Source organism: Culex pipiens, chromosome 1 (assembly GCF_016801865.2).
Source record: "Culex pipiens pallens isolate TS chromosome 1, TS_CPP_V2, whole genome shotgun sequence".
Taxonomy (NCBI): domain Eukaryota; kingdom Metazoa; phylum Arthropoda; class Insecta; order Diptera; family Culicidae; genus Culex; species Culex pipiens.
In genome coordinates this window covers 47493682-47511960 of record NC_068937.1, presented here as the reverse complement: position 1 = coordinate 47511960, position 18279 = coordinate 47493682, and the positions used below count along the sequence as shown (strand labels likewise).

General features: G+C 39.9%; 1 protein-coding gene across 1 annotated transcript; it reads right to left on the bottom strand.

Moving 5' to 3' along the window:
- Positions 1–267: 267 nt before the first annotated feature.
- On the bottom strand, positions 268–14749 carry LOC120426602 (synaptobrevin homolog YKT6). Its single transcript, XM_039591395.2, has 3 exons — positions 14457–14749; positions 14126–14333; positions 268–1291 (listed from the first exon to the last, which is right to left on the bottom strand). The coding sequence occupies exons 2-3, from the start codon at positions 14248–14250 to the stop codon at positions 817–819; spliced, it is 600 nt and encodes a 199-aa protein (XP_039447329.1). The 5' UTR covers positions 14251–14333; positions 14457–14749; the 3' UTR covers positions 268–816.
- Between the last annotated feature and the right edge of the window lie 3530 nt (positions 14750–18279).

Genomic DNA, 18279 nt, shown 5'->3' with positions numbered 1-18279 from the left:
CACCCTTCTGCGCCGCGTTCCAACCGGCTCTGAATTAAACACTGATTGATTGTCTGGTTCGGTTGGCGCGCATCCCGCATTCTTGTGACGTGTCCGGCCAACCGGATTCGGACAGAAACAAAATTAAGGTTTTTTTCAGCTCGAGTCGTACATTACGAACACCTCAGATAGTTTTGCTTTCTTCGGCAAAGCTGTAAGGAAATTTTAAACTATCAAAAGTGAGATATTTGGAAACTTTCGGAACTTGAAAAAATAAAACGCATCTCGTTTCCACTGATAACATTTTAAATTTATTGTTTGTTTTAGTGTATATTCATCGCGTATGCAGTAACTCTGTGTTGTTTGTTTTGTGTTGTAATATGTAATGTTTTATTGTATCTTTGTTGCGCCGCACACTAATAACCACACACGGTTTCACGTTAATTGGTTGGAATATCTGTTTCGTTCAGCGTCTTTTTTTTATTAGCGTAAAACATCTTATATTTTGCAGTTTAGCCCGTTCAACCATCACGAATCAATGCCAATTATTTTTTTTATTCATTTAAAACAAGCTAGCTTGTGACGTCCATGCATTTTTCTTACAAGTGCGTAACTTAATGACGGGAGGTAAAACTAAGCGATTAATAATAACTTGGTGTAAAATGAGTTCCTAACAGCGAATAAGGGTGTACTTACCGAACCTAACGAAAATAATTTTGAAACACGCGCACAGATCTCGGCCGGTCCCAACACCGCGAACGAAACGAAACGAAGCCCATTCAGCACATTTGGTGGGTTGGTAAATTCCGATCCAGCGTGAGTGAACTGGCTCCTCCCCTAGCCAAAGTTGCAGCACGAGTTGGTCTTCTTGGCCGTTTTGTAGAACGCCTTGCTCTGTATCGACAGCGACTCGGACTTGTACACCAGATCGTCCAGCTTTTCGCCCCGCTCCAGCACCGCTTCGATCGTGTTTCGCAGGATGATTTTCGTCTCGTCCAGATCTTCCTGCATCCGGGTGAGGGCGTCCGCTTCCCGCGGGTCCTGGTACTTGCTGAGGAAGGCCGCGAGCGTGGAGAAATCGATCGACGACTCCGATCCTGCCGGCCACTGGTCGGGGCTAATCTTGGCGCTAAAGTCGTCCAGCACTTTGGTGAGCAGGGTGTGCGAAACCCGGTGCGGGTACTCGTGGTCGGAGATGAGAACCGCCCCGAGGTTGTCCGCCCGGACGTACACGTGGCACATGTAGACGTCCTGCTTGACCGACTGGCGGGTGGCCGCTTGCGTGCGCTCGATCAGGGTTTTGCTGGCGAAGCTGGAAGGAAAAAAAGATTTTCAACTTGTATCATTTTGACAAAATTGTAGAACATTGAAATTCCTGCAAATTTCAGCTTTAATCATCGACTCGATCGTTGAATGCTGACTGAGCGCGCCTGTCATGATCGTCATTACGTAGCAATAGTCAGTGAACGCACACGAAGTAGAAACGAACGAATGCCTAGCTCGAAACTCAAGCAACCGCGCTACACGAAAGCATTATTTTTCTTTCTCGCTTGTGTGGTGTTGCGCGATGACAGCAATCATTTGAATGCAGTCATGGGGAAGGCTGGCTAACGAAGCGCTCAGTTACCGGATTTGCTAACTCATTTCGAATGTTCACAAACAAGTTTGAAGTCTTGCCTACAAGAATCTTTCCCTTTAAAATGTTTGGGCAAGAACACCAATCTAACAAAACAATGTTGAGCGCAGGATAGACTGTTTATTTAAACTTTGTATGTGGCCCATTTGGATTGTTAAAATATCAGGCAAAACAGACAAATTCAAATTAATTCAAATAATATCAAAATGAAAAAAAAAACATAATATTTTTTTAGAAACTTCCTAATTAATTTTAAGAGAATGCATGTGAAATATGTCTGCATTTTTTTTTATCAGGATTTTAAAATTAAAATTATTTGTTGTGCTTTGTATCTCGGACACTGATAAAGGCTGATTATGAATCCGGACACATTTGCTTCAAATTCCAGACACACCCGTTTCAGTTGATGAATCTCTTAAATTTAGGCTAACATTTTAGTGATCTGTATTCTTTAGGTCTCAAACAAGTTGAACAGCAAAACAAACAATATTCTTTGTAACTTTTTGATAGGATTTAAAAAAGAGCCATAAATTTCAGCTTTGCCGTTGCTTAAAAAGATTCAGTGAAATTTTTCAAAAAATAAGAAAAAACGTCACATAATCCACCTTTAGGTGGTTGGTGCCTTCCTCTCATTTATAGAGTGATTCCAAACCGCCTAAAGTGTCCACATGGTTTATGGATCTCCCCTAACGTGATCGCAGCACCTATAGGTTATAATAAAAATAACAGACTACCTACACACTTTTTGTCAAGATTATACAGACACGGCCTTTGAGGAAAATGGCATCCCTCTACACGGCTTTTTCGTGGCGATCAGACCCGACCAGTTGAGGTTATGTGAATTCAGACCATTTTTTAAACTGCTTGTAATTTAAGATAGGTAAGTCAGATCTTGAAAATTCTTACTCCACCTAAAAGGTCTTCTCATATGCTTTCTAAAAATATATAACATGTGAGGGTTTCATGAGAAAACCACCCTTTTTACCATAATTTTAATTTAATATGAAACAGTTCAAGCAAAATATTGTAAAACGGCCGTTGTCATTTTCAAAACATTGAGAAAAACGAGGATGAAATTTTCAGTTTGTTTTTCAATTCCTATTTTAAACGAAACAAGCAAACTGTGAAAATTATTGACTAAATTTGTGTTAAATTAGTCTGGTTATGCATCCTTATTATGAAATCTACCAAAAAAAATCAATTATCTCAATTGGGTCCTAAAATGAAGCTTAGATTGCTGATATTATTGTTCACAGCGATAAAGCTTATTTTTCTGAGTACAATGACCCTTTGTACGACCATAAAGAGCTTAAAATGGATTTTTAAATCAATTTTGAAAAATTAACCTCGCGGTCCTTCTTGACAGAAAAGCTCCTACTTGACAGGTCGTTCCAAGGGGACCATAGTTGATCCATCGAAAAAATGTTGTCTTGTCAAAAAAAAAAAATTGCATTAAAATGAAAAAAAGTGATCATAAATGGTTTTTAATCGTGTTATTTACCGTTGTACATAAAAATTGGCATAGGGCTTTAGTACCCAATTAAATTTATGAAAACCCCTCATAGGCCACAAGCGAAAGTTTTACCCGTGCGGGATCTGATTTGGCCCTTTGCATGTTAGCACTTTTTGTAAACATTGGCAGTTTCATTTTCCATTTGGGCCCTGGACCAAACAGGATGACAGTGTTATTGTTTTCATTTTTTTTTTTTGAATTAAATATACTTTATTGAATCTTTCTTATAATAATTACATTTGGTTTACATAATAAGTGGTCAGCTGTGGCTCTTCAGCTTTAGTTTGCTTTTCGTGATTTAAACACTGTTCATTTTCTTAACTTTAAAAGTATATGATTTATCATTTTTGTAACACTAGGTACAATGAGGAAAAAAAAAATGTTAAGAAAACATAACCTAACCTAAAACTAACTTAAACTTACAATAAACTAAACCAATCCTTGAATCAAGGGGTATTCAGAAATAGCACATTTTTCCCTGAATTTCAAACATTTTTCTTGAATCTTCTGATCCAACATTTTTACTTCTGCTAATTCATGAACCTCACTTGATCTTGTCCAGCCAGGAACATTCAAAACCATTTTGAGTACCTTGTTTTGGACACGCTGGAGCTTCAATTTATGAGTTCTAGCGCAACACTCCCAAACAGGTACTGCATACTCAATAACGGGGTAAATTATTTGTTTGTAAACTGCTAACTTATTTTTCAAAGAAAGCTTTGATTTTCTGTTAATTAAAGGATACAAACACCTGATGAGAATGCTGCACTTGTTCAATATTTTATCTAAATGCTGCCGAAACAATAGTTTCGAGTCAAGTATGAGACCTAAATAGACAACTTCCTTTGACCAGGGTATTGAAACATCATTCATTTTAATCAAAACATCATCCTTTGGGGCAAATCTGGCCGATTTGGAAAGTGGAAAAATGATGGTTTGAGTTTTGGCTGCATTTATGCGAATTTTCCAGTCGCCAAAGTATTCGGAAAGAACGTCAAGACCCTTCTGAAGACGGCCAACTAAATATCTGGTTATTTTACCCTTATAAATAACGGCAGTGTCATCAGCAAAAAGTGACAACACACCATTACCAGGAAGAGTAGGCAAATCAGATGTAAAAATATTGTACAGAAGTGGGCCAAGAATACTTCCTTGGGGAACCCCAGCATCAATGTTGAATAATCCAGAAGCAATCCCATTCAGAAAAACCCTGAACGATCTCTCCGAAAGATAGTGCTGGATAATTTTGATAAGATACATTGGAAAACCGTATAAATACAGTTTATGTATCAAACCATCATGCCAAACATTGTCAAAAGCCTTCTCAACATCCAACAAAGCCATAGCAGTTGATTTAGACTCAAGCTTGTTCTGCTTGATGATTTTAGTTACTCTCGTAAGCTGATGAGCAGTATTATGTCCCTTTCGGAAGCCAAACTGTTCATTCAAAATTATATTATTATCGTTGGTAAAATCCAAAAGCCTTGAATAGATGACCTTCTCAAAGAGTTTGGACAGACTACTCAAAAGACTAATGGGACGATAACTTGTTGGCGATGTTGGATCTTTTTGAGGCTTCAAAATTGGTATGACTTTGCCCAGCTTCCAATTGGTAGGGAAGTAACCAAGTTGCAAACATTTATTGAAAATAATGGCTAGATGTTGAAAGAACTGATCACTCTGTTTTTTCAACACTAGATTAAAAATGTTATCAAAGCCTGGAGCTTTCATATTTTTCAATTGTTTTACTGCAACTTTGACTTCCTCACCAGAAACATGGGAATCTGCTGGAAATTCAAAGGTAGAGTTATTAATTGTTGAAATACTATTGGCAACTGATGTTTCTTTACGGCTGGTCATGGAAGCGCCAAGATTATGTGAACTAACAAAATGAAGCCCAAGTGCATTTGCCTTTTCCTCGGATGTAATCAAAGGAGAATCCTCAATAATAAGAGGAGGAATAGGCTTTGGTTTGTTTTTAAGAACTTTTGAAAGTTTCCAAAATGGTTTTGAATAATTCCCAAGCTGGCTTACATGTTTTGAAAATTCTTGATTTCTGATATTGTCAAGTCGGTCTTGTATGATTTTGTTTAAATTGTTAACTGAAATCTTTTTGTCATAGTCCCCAGTCCGTTGATATTGTCTCCTATAAACATTCCTAAGTCTAATTAAGTGTTTAGTATCTACGTCAATATCAGTTACCTTAATATTAACAGGAACCTCCCGAACGTTGGCAGCCTCTGCTTGGTTGATAGCCTGCTGGATCACCTCCAGCGAACGATCAATATCGGCAGAAGTTTCCGGGTGTTGATCATAGTCGATGTTGCTGTCGACCACTTGCTGAAACTGCTGCCAGTCAACGTTGTGGTAATCTTTCCGGGTTGGTTGCCGCTGCGGAGTAACGGAAGCTCCAACCTCCACAACCACCGGATAGTGATCAGAACTCAACTCTTCAAACACCTCAGGATGAGCCACGTTCTCAGCCATATTGGTAATGAAGAAGTCAATGATTGAGTGGTTCGCAGACCGAGCCACCCTCGTTGGACGATCTGGACTCACAACGTTGTAGTATCCGTTTTGCAGATCGTTTTGCAGAATCACTCCGTTCCGATTCCTCCTGCTGTTGCCCCAAACTTCATGCTTCGCGTTGAGGTCACCAGCGATGATGTACTTTGCGCTCCGCCGTGTCAGCTTCTGGATATCGCTCTTCAGTTTTGCTGCTGAACCATCTCTGGAATTCACCTGACGTGGGCAGTATGCAGCAATGAAGAGTACTGGGCCAACCGAAGAGGGAATTTCCACTCCAACGGCCTCGATGATGTCCAGCTTAAAGTGTGGCAGCCGGCGTGGCTTGAGATCACGATGAACAGCGACAAGCACACCTCCTCCTCCAGAGGTGGTCCTGTCGAGCTGCGTCGCGATCTTGTAGTTTTGCAGATAAACTTTTTCACCGGGCTTCAGATGAGTTTCCGTGATGGCAGCTACGTCGATCTCCTTCTCGCGAAGAAAATCCACCAGCTCTAAGTGCTTCCTCCTAATGGAGCAAGCGTTCCAATTCAGCAGCTTGAGGGACCTACGATCCATACTGGATGACGAACGAGGTCAGCACTTCAATCTGCTGGGTCTTGGTTTTGCATCCACGCAGTGCAGCGGACATCTGTTTGAAAATATTGAGGAGTTCGGTTGAGGTGTAAAGATCATTACCATTTTCCTCAACTGCTGGTACTTGGGTTGGTCTTGGCTCCTGGCTGAAGCCCGGTGGTGGCGGTCTCGGCTCCTGGCTGGAACCCGGCCGTGGATGATTCATCTCAGCTCTCTTCCTGGGATCCAACGGTGCCAAGTTCGGGACCTGGCGTCGCGGTTGAAGAGGTGGAAAATTTTGCTCCACCAGGGCTGGAGGAGTTCTACGACGCTGAGGCTGATTCTTCGTCGATGCTTGCTGCCGAATTTTCACGAACTCAGCTCTCTTGGGGCACTTTCGGTCGGTTGACGAGTGCTCACCGTTGCAGTTGAGGCACTTCACCAGCGAATCTTGGATGCACTGGGATGTGATGTGCGCATCGGTACCACATTTGGCGCAACGACGCTTCAGGTGGCAGTTCTTACCTCCGTGCCCGAAACCCAGGCAGTTGAAGCATTGTGTGACGTCACGATGCACTGGTCGGTATCGCTCCCACGACACGATAATGTTGAAAACCGCTCGAATTGCCTTCAGCTCAGGAAGCGTCGTCGATCCCTTAGCCAAATGCAGCAGGTAGAGCTGGTCACGGTACTTGATGTCTTTGTTGCGTCGGCTCATTTTGTGCACGGCCAACACATCCAGTTTCAAAACTTTTAGCTCGGCAGCTAATTCCTCCACTGGCATGTCGTACAGACCTCTGACGACGATTTTGTACGGCTTATCCATGACGACATCATGGGTAAAGTACTCCGCCTCGTTTTCGGTCAAGTAATCCTTGACCAGTTGATAGTGCTGCCTGGATTGCACCAGCACCTTAAATCCGTCTTGACACAGACGAATGTTGCCTAGGACTTTCCCAGACTTGATGAGTTCAACCAGCCCCGCTCGAAAGTCGATCGTTGCTGCTGATTGCCGCACATAAAAAGGAGGCAGTTTCTCCTTTCGCTGTTTCACTTCATTCTCCTTTGCTTCCGCTACCTGGTCCTCGTCAGGCAGTCCAGCAAACTTGTTGTTCTTCAATAGCTGCTCCTCGTGCGATGAAGAGTTCTCCTCCTCCTCATCCATCGGTACAGTACCGTCGCTCTTTTTCGTCTTTTTGCTGTTCGATGTCACTTCCAAAAGCACCTTCTTTTTGGAAATTCCCGGTTTTTGGCCATCAGTTGAGGCCTCAACCTTCCTTTTGGAAATTCCCACTTTTTTGCCTGCTTGAGCCGCAGGTAGGGCAATATTGCCGGCGTTTTGCGCCGGGACGCGACGAGTCATGTTGATTCAGACAACCTTCACCAACGAATGCTCGGATAACAAAATGATTGTTTTCATTTTGTTTTTTGGCCTCAGGCCAAACCAAAACAGATTCTGCTTTTCTGATTGGCCTTTTGCAAGCAAAGTATTTTTTTAAAGTTTTTTAAAGCGTTTTTTTACTTTTCGTGACCAGTTTCACGGCATTTTTGTGTGTGCGATCAAAATTGATCCAATCGTGATGTGCATGATCGAAGTGTGCAAAAAAAAACTAGTGAATCAGTGTGAAATATTGCGTCTTCAAGTATGAATAATTATTATTGTACCACAACCGAAGTAGATCGATTACCTCGGGGAGTTGCAGTGATTTGATTTCCCGGTCAGGGTGTACCACGGTAAGATTTTCAGCTTTACTTTTGACGGTATTCTTAGATCAATCTCTACTAATTGAAGACTTAAATTTTAGCTGCTAACAGTTTATCAATGTTTCAATATTCGCTGCGCAAAGTGCCCAAAACCGGTTTATTCGTAGTTCACCTGATGTGGAGCCTGCGCTGAACGCCCTGCAGATCATCCCGAGTATTATTTTGGACAAGCCAAACGCTCAGCATCGTTGACATAATGGAATAAACGCATCGTGGAATCGATCAACAAGGCGTCGTACGTTTCCCGATTTCCTCGGTACAGCGACGTAGGAACTAAGCCTACACCTTGCCGCAAAATCATTGACCGTTTTGGTCGAACTGCCGTGTGCTGCCTGCGGCTCTGCGGCATCGACGGCATGATCGGCTTCCATCCGGGGAAAAGGAATATTGGAATTATTGACCAGTGTACCTTCGGATCGGAAGTGCTTAACCAACGGGTGGATTGTAGCCGAGATAGCTTGAGACCTAACAGTACGAAACGGAATAGCATACCGGAGAATCGCACCTGAGCATCAAAGATGGTGATGATTTGGCTAATAAATTAAAATTTTCTTTAATATTTGGAATTTATCAGAAATACTGCAATATTTTTTATTTAAAGATAATCTTTGTGAAAGGAAGAGTTAATTTTTTAGTTGCAAACGTCGCAGGCGGCGTTGGAACGTGAAGGAGCTGTCAGTCGTCCGGATTAGTTTAGGTGGCGGTTGAACACGTGTCAGTCTTCGATTCCGGAAAGGCGCAGACTTTTACTGGCCGCCGCTGCTTTCGGTAACAGATTCTCCTCGAAAGCGGTTCTCCACAACAGCATCCGCCGCTTCATATCGATGCTCTGGCGACTGAGTGTTGGCTCGTATGGCTACTTTCGCGATCGTCATCAGCGATTGACACCATTGCCGGGTTGTTTCGGACGTAATCGGTTAGGTCGTTGGCGGGAGTAGCTTTATCTGTTCAATGTCGTTGCTGCCGAAGCAGGGCTCATGGTACACGCCCGGTGAAGAAGCCGGGACAGCCAGGATTGTGGTGCTGATCGGTTTTGGGATTTAAAAGAGGAATTGAAAAACAAATATTAAAAAAATAAAATTGTACACTCACCCGATCTCAGTTTTCCTAGAAAGAACTGCCCACACCAATACAAAGAGACCACTATCCGGAGGCTCCCTAAACCGCTACAATTTGCACCTTTCCCACTAATTCCGCCGGGGACGAAGCCTAGATTAAAAGGAACGCGTCATGCCTTTCCCGCCAGCACTGGCTGGGCTTCCGAGCCTGCTACGCAAAATGTTGGGCGTTCACGTGAGCCAGTTTGGTGAGGTAGTCCATTTTGGACGTAGCCGAAAGTAGAATAGTTCCGTAATTGTGTTCTTGCCTCGCACAGCACTTCGTTCCGTCTCGGCCGCTGGTTCATTTACTAACTGGAAACAAAGGGCCATACTTTGTTTGTGTGTTTGTTTTGAATATCGTTGTTGTTGTCCCTGAGCCAAACACGATTCCAAAACAAAACAACCCAGTTTCCACTTTGACCCTTTGAGGCACAGGGCCCGTAAAAAAATTGAAAACAAGCAAAATATTTTTGACTTTGGCCTTTTGTAAAACAGTTATTTTTCGCATGAAAATCATGTTTTTCATCACGTCCTCGATATGTAGCGATAGTTTAAGACTCGTAGAATTGTTTCCAGAGAAAATCCGGTTTGTTTACATCTTTGACTTAGGACCTTTTACATTGTTTTGCTTGAGTTTTTTTAACATAACTTTTTAAATACATGATAAAACAGCATGAATTTAAATAGCAACTTAGGGGACGTTAAGACAGATTGATTAAAACCATTCCGGCCAAAATCGGTTGAGCCTGTGACGAGATATTCCAATGACATTAATTTGGTACACATGTCTACATACAGCCAAACACACAGACATTTGCTCAGCTGGTGATTCTGAGTCGATATGTACAAATGAAGGTAGGTCTAGGAGGTCTAACTAAAAAGTTCATTTTCCGAGTGATTTTATAGCCTTTCCTCAATAAGGTGAGGAAGGCAAAAAATTAAAAAAATCACTTAGAAAATTAACAAAATCTAAAATTTAAAGAACCCATAATTTAAAAATCAATTAATTCAAAAAATTTAAAATTCCAAAATTTATAAATACTGGAGTTTGTTTTGAAAAGGTCCAATAAACTAAACTTCCAGTTTTTGCTTTTTGGGTGTTTTTGAAACCGCCTTGAGTCAGGGGTATTAAAAACGCCCAAAAAGCAAAAACTGAAAATTTGGTTTATTGGACCTTTTCAAGTAAAACTCCAGAATACTACAAAATATTCAAAAAATCTTAAATTAAAAAATTCAATGACTCAAAAATTTCTAAATTCAAAAGTTAAAAATTCAACATCAGTCGAAAATTTTAAATAATGCTACAATTTATTTTTTGAAAAGAAGGTATAATTCCAAATTAAAAAAAAAAACAAGGATCAAACATTTGAAAGATTCCAAAATTAAAAATATACAAATTTATGCATTATTTTTGACTTAATAAAAGCAATTTTCTGAGGTTTCGGTCTTTCGTTTTTTTTGTATATTTTAATCCAGCTGAAACTTTTTTAAGTGCCATCGTTATGCCCAAAGAAGCCATTTTGCATGATTAGTTTGTCCATATAAGTTTCTATACAAATTTGGCAGCTGCCCATACAAAAATGATGTAAAAAAAAAAACGAAACTATTGGCACTACGCCTCCCGGGGCATGGCCTTCCTCTAACGTGGGATTTCTGCTCCAGCGCCTCTGACGAGACAGGAGAAACCGGGACCGACGTTTTACTTCACCATCCGATAGAAGCTCAGTGGATAAGGCGGGAATCGAACCCGCGTCTCATAGCATCATCGGGATCGGCAGCCGAAGCCGCTACCCCTGCGCCACGAGACCCACACACAAAAATGATGTATAAAAATTTAAAAATCTGTATATTTTGAAGGAATTTTTTGATTTGATGTATTCGGAAAAGTTGTAAGCATGGGTAAGGACTACATTAAAGAAATGATACGCGCAAAAAACAATTTTAGTGATTTTTAATTTCGACTTTTGTCACTAAAACGTGATTTGCAAAAAAAATAACTAATTTTTCTGAAATTGTTAGGGCCAATTTTTCAGAAATTTCCAGAACGGGCAAAAAATCTTTGACCGAGCTATGAATTTTTGAATCAATACTTAATTTTTCCAAAAATCGAAATAGGGGAACAGCATCCAATTCCAGCGTGCCTCTAATGTTGGCAGGTCAGAACTTTGACATTCAATTAAAGCTAATTAAAAGCGTTTTCAACTGAACTCGAGTGATGAATAGCTCAATAAGATGTGAGTTTCTATCAAAAGTTTTGCCAAATTAGTTGTTTAAAAAGTAAAAATCAGCAAATTGGATGGAGTTAGGAGCGAGTGCTTAACCTGCCAAACATACGAGAATTTCCCCTACTGGTCACAAAAAATTTCAAGTTCTTTTTTCGATGTAAAATCGAATTTGCAATCAAAAAGAACTATAGTGAAATTTTGATAAAGTGCACCGGTTTCTAGTTAAAGCCATTTTCAAAATTAAAAAAAAAAATGAATAACTTCGACTATTTTCTAAAAAAGTTACTGTAAAATTTCTATTTCGATTTTACATCGAAATGAAGTTGAAAATTTTTTGCGACCGATATTTCATTTTTTTTAAAATCAGTATTGATTCAAAAATTCATAACTCGGTCAATGACTTTTTGCCCGTTCTGAAAATTTCTTTTTTTTTAGTGTAGTCGTTAATCATACTCAGGTCTCAGGTGATGGCTGTGTTATTCTGCTGTTAGGGGAAATATACCCTTTCTAATCAAACACCTATCTTCGTCATATGGAGAGTTTGATGCTCGATTTATTTATTTTTTTCATGTTTATTTATTTAAATTTTGGGTATCAAAATTAAACAATAGGTGCTATACTAAAAACTATAAAGCTCGTCACATCACTTATTCCTCACAAATTTGGCTTGTTCTTCGGTCACTCGTACTGATCGCGGTACTTTCGTCTTCTCGGGAGAAGAATCAGATTCTTTCCCTTCAGACTTCTTCTTCAAAAGCAGTCGCTGGGAACGGAGCCGTTTCTTAGAGATCGACCTTCCCTGTTCACTCCAGTCGTCGCATTCATCATTTAACTTCGGCACCGGCGCATCCGGGATGTCGTCACTGGAACCAAAAGGCAGCTCATTGAGCGACAAATCCGGATCCGGTTGAGCTTCTTCTCGTTTTTCAGCTTCCTCTTCGACTTCGAGTGAGTTGGCTTGGGGAGACGGTTGACTTTGATCATGGTTCTTCATCGCATCCGCGTACGACTGCGTCTTGGATCCGGAAGCTTGACTTCCTCCGGAAACCCGTTTGGGACAATCCACCTTGAGGTGCTCCGTGCTGCCACATGAGAAACACGTGTTTGTAATCCCTTCATAGAACACGCGGATCTGGAAGTGCTGGACCTGGAGCTGGCATGGAATCTCTTTCGAGATTTCCATGTGCACTCCACGCACTCCGTTCAGGATTGGAAATCCTGTGTCTGGTCCATATCGTTCGCGAACCGTTTGATGAATTTTCCCATATTTGCTGAAGACGTTGATGACGTGTTTACTATCAACCTCAACTGGTAGTCCGAACAAACGCACGTACCGGGAGTTCCCTTGGGCTGAACCGAATGACACTTTGACCGTTTCATTGTTTTTTTTTTTCATAAAATTATTTTTATTAGGTCCTTTTCGGTACTGGGACCTGGTTAGGACCGAGTCGGCTTTTGTAATTACAAAAAACTTAATAATTACAGAGGATCTTGTGTGTAAATGTTAGTGACCGTTTCATTGTTCCCATAGACAAAAGTATCACTTGCGGAACACGCGAGCAATGCAGTCTTAAACAACTCCTCAGACTTGAATTTCACGTAAATGCAATGTTCTCGGGGAGCCCGGAACATAGCAATCAGTAAATCTGGAGACCAATTCTGTTTCCGAAGGAAGTTGAAAATTTCACCATCCGTCGGCATCTTCGACGTTGTCAGGAACATAACCTTCACACAGTTTGTGTGAACACTTTGCGAGTCCATTGTGCGATTCACTAACTCAAGGTCACCAAACAAAGCACGGTTAACAGTTGATCGATTTCTAAGCACTGGAGCAAACAATACGTCTGATCTCTCAAGCTGGTGAGGACGAACTGCCCTCAGCTCCAAAAATACTATTTGGGCTATAAACATACCAGCAACAGCACCACCTTAAGTGAGCACGCAAATTTATGCCACTTACTGGCCAATCATCAAATTTAATGCACTTTTGATCATAACTTCTATTTTGCGAGACCATTCCTCATCATTTTGGTGGCACACACATTCACACGCAAGATGAGAGGTTAACTGCTTAACGAACGTCGCCATTAATATCTTTTAACTTGCGCTAACGATTTCAAAGCGCTTAAGATATAAAATTGCTTCCAACTACCGGCAACATGTTCTTTTGCCCATTAGTTAGTCACTCACTTTAAAAATAATCCCGAAACATGTAAATAATTAGCAACCACCATAAAACAAACAAACGCGCCAAGTCGTTTGACGTTTGAATTTTGAATGCCCATTCCAATCGAAGGCTGAAGAAAACCGAGCGAGGAGCGAAGGCAAACACAGAACAAAGGGTGGCCACCAACATACTGGTGCAGCGCCTGTTGGAGTGAGCAAGTGCTGCCAGGAAACTTTCGCTATAAATGCTACTTTTCGTGAGTGTTCGCTTAAAATTTCATCAATTTTGGCAGCACTAAGCAGACCCAAAAGAGTGCTGGAAGAAAAAAAAAAGAACTAAGCTGAAAATAGAAAAATGGGCGTGGCCCAATGCACTCGACTGATTAGAATGCATTTTTGAAATATTTTTTTTTTTAATTTTTGTAAAAGGAATAGCATAACTTTTAATAAAAGTATAAACAAACAGAAATGTTCACAAAAAGTTGCTCTACTCGTTGGGGTACTTGGTTTTAGTGAATTTCAAGGAACAATCCAGATTATCCAGCATCATTCAAACACGACCGCTTATTAGGCTTAAAATGGGCATATTTCCCCTAGCTAGTGAACGACCGGCTCAACCTGTAGCTCATTAAGATTGGAATCCTACTGAAACCAGACTTACCTAATAAACTCCTGCACGGAACCACGCTGGAAGAACGAGAAGCTCTGCAGGTCGTACGCGGACTTGAGCAGCCGTGCCTCATTCGGAGCCTTGTAGAAGACACTCAGCGCGTACAGCTTGACCATCTTTGTTTATCCTAGCTAGAGTTATGCGGACGTGTAATGTGGCCAGAAAAGGGGACTAAAATCGATCGATCTGCTGCAGTCGTCTAAAAAAGATAAAAAGATTAGTTTTCCTGCGTGGGTGCAAATACGCAATAACTATTGCAAATCTTGTTCAACCCCTATAGCTACATTCAATTAAAGCCACATAAACAATTCGTGAGACTCACCCTCAATTATCGATTTCTTTCGTCCAATCTGGACACTTTTAAAGTGGAGTTTGCTGTGTTGTGGCCTTCTAGCTTAATTAGGTGCTACGTTATCATCGACGGAGATTTTAATTGTTTCGCTTGGATTGACCCTGCTAATACTGCTGCTGCTGACGGTGTCGTCTGTCCTGGTCGTACTCCTGCTGCTGCTAATTGCAAATAATTCACCCTTAAATTTCAACTACAGACATCAGAAACCAGACCAGACTCTCTCTCGCAACGGAGCGACAGCTGCTGCTCTTTTGACAACTCATTGCATTTTTGTTGTTGTTGCGAGAGAAGTGTCACTTTTGGCGTTGGCTTGAATGGCTTGAATAAAAGGGGCAAAGCGAGGCAAGCTACGTCTGAAATGTGTTTAGCATTAGCGAAGCATCGAGTGAGTAGATGTTATTCAAAGTGAAGTTCAGTGGTAACATAAATTGTTTTGAAATTTGAAGAAAACGGATTTGACCTCGGCAAACGGTTCAATCGGGTTTGGCACCAGTGTGATGTTGGGGAGAAAACACAATGGACAGATTATTATAGAAAATCTCGTAGAAATCGTGAAACTGACATCATTAATAAGCATTGTTTATTTCTTTAGTTATACTTACTCTTTGGTGGTCTAGAGGAATAGAAAACCCGCTGTGGTTCAAGAAATAAGTTCGATAGACTGTTCTAATGTTCGACTAAAGACACATCACAACAATGATATTTCAGCAAATTTTCATTTAGAGTTCAATTAGTTGGGTGGTGACGCGCGGTCAATTATGTGGCATTGTGTGTGAAAAGAAAAGAATTTTATTTCGTGTTTCATCCTGGTTGGCTTGCCCACAAGCAGAAGAAAATCAGTTTAATTAGTTGGGTGGTGACGCACGGTCAATTATGTGGCATTGTGTGTGAAAAGAACAGAATTTTATTTCGTGTTTCATCCTGGTTGGCTTGCCCACAAGCAGAAGAAAATCAGTTCAATTAGTTGGGTGGTGACGCGCGGTCAATTATGTGGCATTGTGTGTGAAAAGAAAAGAATTTTATTTCGTGTTTCATCCTGGTTGGCTTGCCCACAAGCAGAAGAAAATCAGTTTAATTAGTTGGGTGGTGACGCACGGTCAATTATGTGGCATTGTGTGTGAAAAGAACAGAATTTTATTTCGTGTTTCATCCTGGTTGGCTTGCCCACAAGCAGAAGAAAATCAGTTCAATTAGTTGGGTGGTGACGCGCGGTCAATTATGTGGCATTGTGTGTGAAAAGAAAAGAATTTTATTTCGTGTTTCATCCTGGTTGGCTTGCTCAATTCCTTCCTACATCATCGTTGATCGGGAGGCACGACGTCGTGTGAATTGTTGCATTAAAATAAGTTTAAGTATTACTGTAAATGACTGTAAAAAAGTCCTTCCTATATCATCAATGTCGTCTGTGTAATCGTGATGAAAAATTACATTTATTCAGTATTTAAATACCTGTGCGCGAGTGTTTTGGTGTGCTAATTAGAAAGACCTTCCCATAGCATCGTTGCTCGGAAGGCTCGCCGACGGGTTTGTTATGAAAGTCCTCCCCATAGCATCGTAGCTCGGGAGGCATCGAAAAGCCAATACCTTATCCTACTAACCAAAAAAAAAAAAAAAACACGTGATGCTTGAAGGAGATGCTGTGGATTCAACGGTCTCAAGCGGTATCAACAAGTATATAGCGAAAAACTATGTGCTTGATGAGTCTGCAACTTCAACTATCGGACTAACATTCCTCCCTTTTGTTGAACTGCAGGCTTCTTGGGAGGGCGCCGGTATTGACTAATAAAGTCGGGGTCTTCAGGGGTTAAACAGTGAACGGATGGTTGGCTCCCACTGATCATTTTTGATTCATTGTTTAACTTCAGCTGATCTGTCAATAACGGAGTAGCAGCTCATTGGCAGTCAACCATGCTCATGCTCATGCTCATGCTCATCACAACAATGATATTTCAGCAAATTTTCATTTACTGATATTTCAGCAAATTTATATTTACTGAAAAATTTAGTATTACAGAAATCAGTACACTACAAAAGTAGTGCAAGTTTGGTTTGTAGGGTTCCTTGATGTTGGCGTCCGTGTTTGGGAGCCATGACCTAAAATTTGTTTGGATTTTATTTGCTTTGAAAAATATTAATAAAAACGATCCGAACTTTGTTATTAATTTTTTTTTTAAATATTACAAACCAAAATTGTCCACGTAGTTTATGGATTATCCCTTTCTAAATATAACATTGACGGTGAGTCTGGGGTGAGATTGGGTCATAAAAAAGCAGAAATTGGTATGACCCTTGGTATGACCACATCTCGGTCACCCAGACCCGATGTGATATTGGATACCAATTTATTTTTCAAATATTATTCAACCATTGAGATCATAATCAGAATATAATTTTTAAGTTGTACAAGCATGTTCTTAAATTCGGCATACATGCTAAATAATTTGAAAAATGTTTTCAGAACATATTTTAATGAATTCAAAGAAATTCTCAAAAAACCTCGCTATGAGGAATTGATAAAATTATTCCAATGATACAGAACTTAATTTTGAAGTTCTACACGTATGTGTACTAAGCTGTTCATGTACATTTTTACAAAAAAAAATGTTTCAATGCTGTTTAAAATAAATGTTTCGTTAAAAATGTTATTACAGTCCGGACTCGATTATCCGAAGTTCGATTATCCGAAGGTTTGTATGGAACTTCGGATAATCGAATCATGACAAAAAACATTTTTTTACGTATTTTTATTTTCTTGCTTCTTACATCAAATTCGAATTCTGCGACCTCATTTTAGTCAAATATAAATCGTTGAATGCTTTAAAAACTAATAAATGTATTTTTCATCACCACCGTTTTGGCCGTCATCTTTTTTTTTTTCAAATTTCTAAATTCTTTAGAGTAGTTTATGGGTTATAATTAAGCTCAAGAATAAAAAATAAGACAACGAAAATATTTTTTTTTCGTGAATCGATTAGGCCGATGCAAATATTTTTCAAAGTTTTTGTCCCTCGGCTCGGGCCGGGTTCGAGGGGGGGGGGGGGCAAAAAAAGTAAAAAAAAATAAAATATTGAAATAACATGCCATAGTTTCAGCATTTGCACGGAAAAGTTGTTTTAAAATGCATTTTAAACTAGTTCAGTTGTTTTGCAATCATTAGTTTTCAAAAAATGTAAAATTTGACGAAAACCAAAATTTTTGCGAAAAAAAACTTTTTGCGATAATAAACATCGAAAATTTTCAAAAATTCAAATGATTTTTAAATCCACCGAAACATGCTAAAAATGATTCTGAGCGCAGGGGAATGCATTCAAAATTAATTTCAACTGATTGCACTTAAATTTTTATTGAAATATTAGAGTTTAAAAAAAAAAAATTTTTTTTTGCCCCCTGATTTTTTGAGCCAACTTTGAAGGGGGGGGGACAAAAACTTAAAATAAAATTTGTACCGGCCTTATCCGAAGTGATTTTTTTCCGAGGCCTTGGGATAATCGAGTATTAAAATCCAATTTTAGCCTAAGTTAGCAAATTGTAAGGGACCATCCATAAACCACGTGGACACTTGTAACAAATGTAACCCACCACCCCTTCCACACCCCTCCCCCCCCCATTAATTTGAAGTTTTTACTTTTTGGGTGTTTTCGAAACCGCATTGAATCAGGGGTATTAAAAAACACCCAAAAAGCAATAACTGAAAATTTGGTTTATTGGACCATTTAAAAAAAACTCCAGAAATTGATTTTTCATGAAAATATATTTTTTATAGGAGCCAAAACTAATTTTATAGTATAATTCA

Coding starts and splice junctions, on each gene's coding strand:
- LOC120426602 (XM_039591395.2), bottom strand. CDS start 14,250: ATGGTCAAGCTGTACGCGCTGAGTGTCTTCTACAAGGCTCCGAATGAG. Junction 1,292..14,125: donor TCCGTGCAGGAGTTTATTAG/GTAAGTCTGGTT, acceptor TTTTCCTTCCAG/CTTCGCCAGCAAAACCCTGA.